Raw genomic sequence first — 8,493 nt, forward strand, 5'->3', positions numbered from 1 at the left:
TTTACTAGCTTTAAAAAAAAAAAAAAAAAAAAGGCTTCATGAACGTTTTTGCATACTTCCATTTGTGCCCTTGTGTTTAATCTACCGTGGATCACATTTTGAAGTGATAAAGGCTTTAAATTGTTGAATTTCCAGCGTCACCTAAATTAAGTATAGTATTTCTATTGGGCGTTGACCTTTTAGTTTTTAGTAAATTTTTAGGTACCAGTTACACAAGTGTAAGAGAAATAGAAATGGAGTGTATAGAACTTTGATTAAAGTGGTGATTAACACTTTTAATGTTGCTTCTCAGCCATGACTGAAAATTAAAGTTTAAACAGGGCTTGTCTAATGAATTCATGATCTTTGCTGTATATAAGCATCTACACAAACAGCACCCCTGTAGGAGGCCATACATAAAAAATCCTAGGCTGAATACTGAAAGGCCCAAGATGAAGGCATTTTACAGCTCATACTTGAGATGTATTGCTGTGGTATTAGAAGGCCTGCTTGTACAGCTGTTTATACCCAGTACATCTACTTAAAGGACTCTTTGGAAGCTCTGTGATTGAGCACTAGAATTGACACCAGAAAAGTTTTCCTGTATTACAGCTACTGACAGGAACTTTGTGGCTTATGAGCAGTACTATTATACAATTTCTCAAGTGTCATCTTCCCCAGTTGTTAACAATAAGTGATTTGAGACTGATATGCAACTTGCTTTACTGTTAGCTTGAGAATGCCAGGCTCTCCTCCGAGATGAGCAGCTCTGCAGCCAACTCTGTAAGAGAAGAACTGACAGAAAGCCGGATGCGGATTGAAAGTCTCTCTTCCCAGCTTTCCAACCTACAGAAAGAGGTAATAACTTACTTGTGTTTTTGTCCTTACCATTTTTATTAAAATAATGACTAATTTATGTAAAGGACTTATTTTTTAAAATGCATGTTAAATTTAATTTTATGGCTTGAATTTTTCTTATTATTTCTCATGTACCTTTCTGAATATCTTAAGTGTCTTAAGATATATTGATTTGGAATGGGAGTTATTACTGCTCTCTGGAAAATGCTTTACCTTCTACAAGTTAAAACTAAGAGGGAAGTGAAAATACTCCTTCCATTTGGTTTATTTTGTAAACTTGACAATTGCTTTGTGTATGGTCAGTTTACACTTTATTCCTTCTGTCATGAGGGTACAGTAGCTCCATAGCTTGGGTATCTTGAGGGTATGCTGAAGTTGTCAGGTCTCCTAAAGAATAGGCAAGAGAAATACTTTTAAAAAATATTAAGGGAGACTTGGTGGGGGAAAAAATTCAGGTCTCTTGCAAATTTTTTAAAAGTTGATTTTATTTATTTTTAAAGAAGCTCTAACTTCCTTTTTTTCATTCTCGAATCAATAAATTTTATCAAAATATATTCAACCAGTTCTGATCCCTTTCCATTTTCAGTTCTTTTGGTAGTCAAGTGCCTAATGACAAGTGAACGAGAATCCTTTGACTGTTACAACCAGTTCTGTGTTGTGCTTCGTGAAAGCAGGCTGTGTAGGTAGTGATTGTTCCACTTGTACAATCGGAGGTTTCATTTTCTTCACATGCCCATACCCACTCCCCCTCCCCACTGCACTGTTTGTTCTCTAATCGGTAAGTTCTTGTAATACATTGGACACCTTGAGTAACTTATTAAGCAACATGGCTAGTCATGGCCAAGTTCCCTTTTTCTCTCCAGAGTAGCAACACATGCCAGCAGAGTTCTGGTTTTTGCTTCTTTTCTATTGGAAGCATGGTCAAGAAGAGTGCACACTGCAGTTAGAGCTCAGCACCCTGTTGCTCTGTGGCAGCCTTTTTTGGGAGGAGATCTTGGGCTGGCTTCTGGAAGAGCTCCGTTCTGTCATAGATGAACTTTACGCTGACTGCAAAGTTCTATTGTACTAGGGATTTGTGAACCTTTTATCTTCCTTCCAGAGTTTTAGTTCATCAATAATTGATTCATTATTCTAGTAGTGATTGGAGACACATTTGCTTTATGGTTTTGATCACTCTCCATCAAGAATGTTGCATCCACATCTTGCATTCTAAAAACGGTTGGTAACTGTAGGACTGAAGCATAAGAATGTAAACAGACTTATAAAATGACCAGAATTTGCACCTCTTTCTAGACTAGAATCTTGCATTGAATTGTAAGCCAGACACAGAACACAATGATCACACAGTTCGTATGTCAGATTCTACCAAATGAGATCTTTTAGGCACTAGCAGAGTGTGATCTCCCAGAAGGGCCTAGTGCAGACACAGTGATTTCTTTCCAAGACAGAGATTGGAAAAAAGCATTCTTGTCTATTATTGTTGATGTAGATTCTCAGCTGACTCTGAATTAAACATCCAAATTGTGAACCTCAGTAGACAGTGTCCATGTTCTGCTGAAATTCCCTAGCCCACCAGCATCTCTTGCCTAGAACAACTGTAAAACACATTTTATGAAAAAATCAAACTAAATCCAGACCCCTGGATTCCTGCTGTAACTGGTTGTAAATTCTGTGCTCTGTCTACAAAACTCCTGTGGACTTCAGTGGGAGAACATGCAGACCTGATTTTTTGTTGCCTAGGTACACTGCACTACAGGATAGGAACCTGCTATTTCTTCTTTGCTGTTAGGGGGATAGAGGAATAGGCTGCTTCAATTGCTTCATATATTAAAAGTAATCAATAAAGGTGGTGTAGTATTTGATTTCTGTGACAAGACCAAATAGTATCATGGAATTTTCAGTGAACAAACTTGTCAGGATGTCAGTCTCTTCTGGAAGACACTACCCAGGGCAGCGTGTGGTTTATGTACAGTGCAGGCTACTGGTGATTCTTCTAGGTACCCTATTCAAAAGGAAAAACTTCTATCATTATAGACTTTTGTGACTATTCCTGATCCCTCCGGATTGGGATGATATGAGTTCTTCTTACTCTGTTTCCTCTAATGAAAATGACTCGGTCATTTCATTAGGATAGTGTCTTTTACTAATGCAGCTTTAGTAGTGTTCCTACACCTCAACCTTACTTTTAAGACCTTTGGATTTTTTGCCAGAAATGTAAGCATGTGCAAAGTCACTTGGACAATAAGTGCCAGATTAACATGATGTATGTGCTTGGCTTACATCTGTCACTGTTTCAGATCTGTCTGAGCCTTCTGTTTGTCTCCCGAAGTTTAGGTCTATTCAGGCCATACTTGTTATGGCATACATTTTTAGATTGCTTTGTATTGGAGGCCAATATGTTCTTAATATAGAACTGGATAGTCTGGCAGGTGTGGGAGGAGAGATTGGGAGAACTGGGTAATGTGTAACTTTTTTTGGGGGGGGGGGTCTAGACTTTTGAGACCTAGATTTTTCCTTTGATCCACTGGGTTTATTTTCATTTACTTTGAGAATAGGCATGGCCTGTTATGTTACTTGCCTGTCCTTCAAAGACACATTTTGCAGACACTAATTAATATAGCTGTACAACTTCCTTATTTATGTAGGCATGATTATTTCCATTTAAAGTTAATGTGAATGCATCAGTTTCCTTAAGTATCCAGGAAAATTGCAGCAAAAATGCAGAATAAACCTCATCCTAACAACCTTTTTGATGTTTTAAAGGTGTCTTCTTGGCATCTTTTTCTTAGATTAGGTTTTTTGGCCTTGGTATATCTAACATTTATCATGGGGAAACTGAGATGTACTCCACTGATTGGAACAGAGTCAGAAGGACTTCCTCCAACAGTGTGAGATCTTTTTACCAGGAAAGTATTTCCTAACTCTGCATCGTAACTACAGTGCAGACTTCAAAATACAAATTTCAATTTTCTGCACAGGGGAAGTTGTTCTGAAAACCGGTTACCTTTAAAAGGTCTTTCCTTTTTCCACTCTCAACAGATTTTTACAGTGCTTGTCCATTTGTGCATCCTGCCATACTTTGACACACATGACTTCAGAGCTCTTTCCCTCCCAGCTTCCCCCATATTTGTACCGTGCACATGCACACTGTTCCTTATTGTGTTATCCATAATGAGCATAAAGGATGGATGGTGCATATCTTCTGCTCTTAAGTTTCTTTTAAACATCTTGGGGAAAGAAAGAGCATTTCTTCTGTCCTTTTCAGCTACAGATTGTTTCTAGGTTATTCGTATTGGTAAATAGAGCAGATGTAACTTGGAAGTCATGAAAATACCAACATGGAATTCCTTTTAATCACTGTTCAGAGTAGACGGTCTCCCCTTCTCCTCACCAAAAAAGAAAAAAAGGATCATTGTGAGTAAAAATAAATAAATAAAATAGGGAGGCATGAGATGATGGTGCTCTTCAAGCATCTACTATTGCTGGACTGCCTGCAACAGCCCTGCTATAGAACAACATTTTTTCAAACTCAGATGAGATGGGATACCATATTTTCCTCTGACTACCCAATGGGTGCTTATCTTGTCTATGGAGGTTCTTGTCATAGCTGCCAAGCCTGTTTTTTGTCAACATGGGCCAGCCCCCAGGGTATTAATGTCTCTGCCATTCCCCCCCCCCCCTTGCTGGGGGCCAGGGGCGACCAAAAAAACCGAAATTGGGCAGCATGTAAGGCTGGCAGCGGGAGGGATTGAACGGAGATCATGTTGAATGTTTCAGTGCAGGACTATCCAGAATCCTTTTTTTTAACTCACAGCTGTTTATAACAACAGAGCTGATTTTAAATTCTGAGGAAATGCTGGAAGGAGTTTATTAAGTCCTTTGTGTGTGTGTGTGTGTGGCGTGAGGTCTTGTCCCTGTTACCCTCCTGATTCCCTCCCCACTGCCATCTTGGACCTTGCACTCAGGTGCTTGGTCTCTGGAACAAGAAAAAATAACTGCTTGCATTGTTTGCTTACAGCTGAAAGTCTAATGATCTTAGTGGCTGCTGTGCCAGCACTGGGGTCCCTGAATGACTGAACTTGTGCATGCTAATAAGATCGGGAGGAAAAGGAGCATACAGACCACACTGGCTTCCCTTCATAGGGTAGCCATTGAAGTCTACTAAAGTCATACTTGTATAGAATATTACGATTACAGCAGAGGGGTTTAAAATGTTAAAACTGCTCCTGGCATCCTAAATATAATTTTAAAATCCTAGTACTCTACACCCTGGTTCTCCTGACATCGCTGAGCTTTTTTTAAAATTATTATTTAACAAGTAATAAATTGTGCATTTGAATTTGCATGCATGTATGGGTCAGGTGTATTCCAAGTCTCAAATTGTACTTTTTAAGTACTTTTTGAGATGCCATGATTTAATGTCACTACTTCAGAAATCGGAAACAGATTTTGACCATTTTCTTGTCCAGGTACAATATGCATAGCTGGTACAATCTTCAGTGGGACTGAATGCATTGTTGTGGAAGGCATGGTATAGTAAAGGAAACTGAAGATTAGTGAATTTGAGTTCAGGGAAGGCAAAATGGTTTTAGGATTTATCAGCTATGAAATTAGTTGCTGCACTTTGACAGTAGGAACCAGCAGCATACCTACGGGTTGGGGAACTCCCTTCTCAAAAGCACGGTGGCAGAAAGATCTTGGAGTCATTATTGACTCCAAGATGAGCAGGGGCCGGCAATGTGAGGACACGGTCAGAAGGGCTAACCGTACCTTGTCATGCATACACAGATGCATCACAAGCAGGGCCAAGGAGGTGATCCTCCCCCTCTGTGCGACACTAGTCAGACTGCAGCTGGAGTACTGTGTGCAGTTCTGGGCGCCGCACTTCCGGAGGGATGTGGACAGCTTAGAGAGGGTCCAAAGGAGGGTTTCTTGCATGATCTGGGGACAGCAGGGCAGGCCCTGTGAGGAGAGGCTACGGGACCTTAACCTGTTCAGCCTTCGCAAGAGAAGGCTGAGGGGGGGACCTGGTGGCCATCTATAAACTTATTAGAGGGGACCAGTGGGGTTTCGGAGAGACCTTGTTCCCCCGAGCGCCTCCTGGAGAAACAAGGAATAACAGCCATAAGTTGCTAGAGAATAGGTTTAGACTAGACATTAGAAGGCACTACTTCATGGTCAGGGCAGCTAGGATCTGGAACCAACTTCCAAGGAAAGTGGTGATGGCTCCTACCTTGGGGGTGGTCTTTAAGAGGAGGCTCAACATTTACCTGGCTGGGGTCATTTGAGCCCAGTTTTCTCTCCTGCCCAGGGCAGGGAGTCGGACTAGAATATCTACAAGGTCCTTTCCAACTCTACATCTATGAAAGTAGTTTAATTATGTTGCCACTGTCTTGTTTTTTCAACTTTTAGTCAAGAGCGTGGCTGGATAGGATGCAAGAACTGGAGGACACGCTGGCTAAGGAAAGAGAGAACTATCGCAGGATGCTGACTGACAAAGAGAGAGAAATGGCAGAGATAAGGGACCAGATGCAGCAACAACTGAATGATTATGAACAACTTCTGGATGTTAAATTGGCCCTCGACATGGAAATCAATGCATACAGGAAACTGCTGGAGGGTGAAGAAGAGAGGTATGGAGTCAATGTATCATTGAACACTGGTGTCCGTTGGAGCTTTATTAAGCTAGTTAGCTCTTAAGAGACTTGTTGGGACACTATATTAAGCACTTCAGGTTCTTTGCTTCCAAGTTAAACTCTGAATGCGTCTGTATGTCTGTGGACACCTCACTTAAATTTCTGACCTCTATAGGTCGGCTTTCTTGGGGCAGGAATCCATATCCTTTTCCTCCAAGCTGGCTCATCAAGATGCAGCTCTGTGATGACTTTAGTTATAAGGTTTGCTGTAGTTATTCTTTCAAAGGGGTTACTGCGTTACTAGCCAGCTTTCGTAAACTAAAAAACTAGACCATTATATTAATAAAAAAAAAAAAAAGTATTGGAGTATTAAGTAGCTTATATTCTTGTTTTGCTTTTGTATTTGCATATTATACGAATGACCATAATAACTAGAGCAGGGGTGTTCAACCTTTGGTCCGTGGAGCTTACATGGCTCAAGAAATTTGGTGGCAGGGCAGCAGTGGTAATTCAATACTGCCCTGTTGCCAAATTTCCAACCCCCAAACTCCCTGCAGATGGGTTGGGGCCAAGTCATTTTCTTCCCCCTGTAGGCCAGGTCAGGGCTGTTTAACACCTTTTGCCCAGCTGCATGGCATCCCACTGCGATCATTCTGGGTGCCAGATTGGGACCACTGGTGGGATCTGGCCCATGGATGAACTGGGCGTTGCCTATCTGGCCCATACATGTTGAGCACCATTGAACTAGATCATGCTTATTGTTTCATAAGCTGAGTCTCTGGCCTACACGACATGCCAACCTGGACCTACAGTTTAAATCTTACTCCTTTTCAAATTAGGTCTAAAGAGCTTGTGGTTCCTCCACATGAGGCGGAGGTGATGCTTCAAAAGGTTAATGTGCCTTGGTTCAGCACTGGAAACTTTATTAATTGCCCTGATGATTTTAGGTTAGGTTCAGGGGAGAAGGCATGGGGCAAGTTGTTTGATGCATGTATTTAGTAATTCAGTCAGTATCAGATCAAACTCTGTGTACTGATGCTATAGTCTATGATCACTATATGCTTCCAAAATTGAATCCAGTCCAGTATAGCCCTGTGTGAGGTGCAACTTTTCATAAGACATGAAACTTGTAACATTTTTTGTTTTAAAAAGCAAAACAGGTCTGTTGTACAGGTGCACTGATACATCAGTCCCATACTGGATTGTACAGATATAAGGAAAATTGACAGTATTGGCAATATGGCTTTTTTGGCTGATTGTGGCCGATTTTCAAATGTCACAGATAAATGCCCCCGTGCATGCACGCAGCTGTAATGCAGCACACAGGTGGCTAGGAGCACAGTCCGGCAGCATCCAGCTGGGAAGTCTCTTGTGGGGGAATGGGGGGAGTGCAGCAGGGGCAGATGCTGTCTAGCTAGGGCAAGGCACAGGACGGAGCTGCAAGCAGCTTGTCTGGAGGGCGCGGGAATGACGGGGGGCAGCTCCCACCATTGCGCACACCCTGGGGGAGGCATGCACCCCTGGATCTTTGCCCAGGGTGAGGTGGGCTGCTGCTGCAGGCTGGGGCTGTGCTGGGCTCTTCCTAATGTGGGGCTGGGCTTGGGGCAGGCAGCGGTATCACTGGGAGGGGGGCTATGGTGAATTTTTTTGGAGCGGCTACAGCCCCCCCACTTCCCATAGTCCTGATTCAGAGCTGCCCACCCTGAGTTCTGCCCAAGCCACCCCTGCTGCCTGGAAGAGCTGGGTGCAGCCCCAGCCCACAGCAGCAGCCCGTCCCTGCCCTATATATAGATCAGGGGGCACACGATCCCCCATGCCCTCCCCAGGGTGTGCACAGCACAGGAGCTGTGCCCCCCAGTTCCATCCTGTGCCCCACCCTGGCTGGGCAGCACTTGCCCCTGCCCTTGCCCCACTCCCACTCTAACTGTGGGGGCCATGATCTACCCCTCCTTCCCCCAACACACTCTCCACAACAAAGCTAACCAGTAGGTACAAAAGCTTTCTTTGACATTTCTCTTAA

At 42.7% G+C, this 8,493-nt stretch overlaps 1 protein-coding gene across 1 annotated transcript in view; it reads left to right on the forward strand.

Annotated features, from left to right (window-relative positions):
- The window catches only part of LMNB1 (lamin B1), a 54,856-nt gene that overhangs the window by 33,858 nt on the left and 12,505 nt on the right, over positions 1 to 8,493 (forward strand). Inside the window, exons 5-6 of the mRNA XM_019516850.1 lie at positions 712 to 837; positions 6,250 to 6,470. Of these exons, the coding sequence (XP_019372395.1) occupies positions 712 to 837; positions 6,250 to 6,470 (347 nt within the window). The remainder of the gene's footprint in view (positions 1 to 711; positions 838 to 6,249; positions 6,471 to 8,493) is intronic.

Source organism: Gavialis gangeticus, unplaced genomic scaffold, assembly GCF_001723915.1.
Source record: "Gavialis gangeticus isolate Ggan-Ray unplaced genomic scaffold, GavGan_comp1, whole genome shotgun sequence".
Classification (NCBI taxonomy): Eukaryota; Metazoa; Chordata; order Crocodylia; family Gavialidae; genus Gavialis; species Gavialis gangeticus.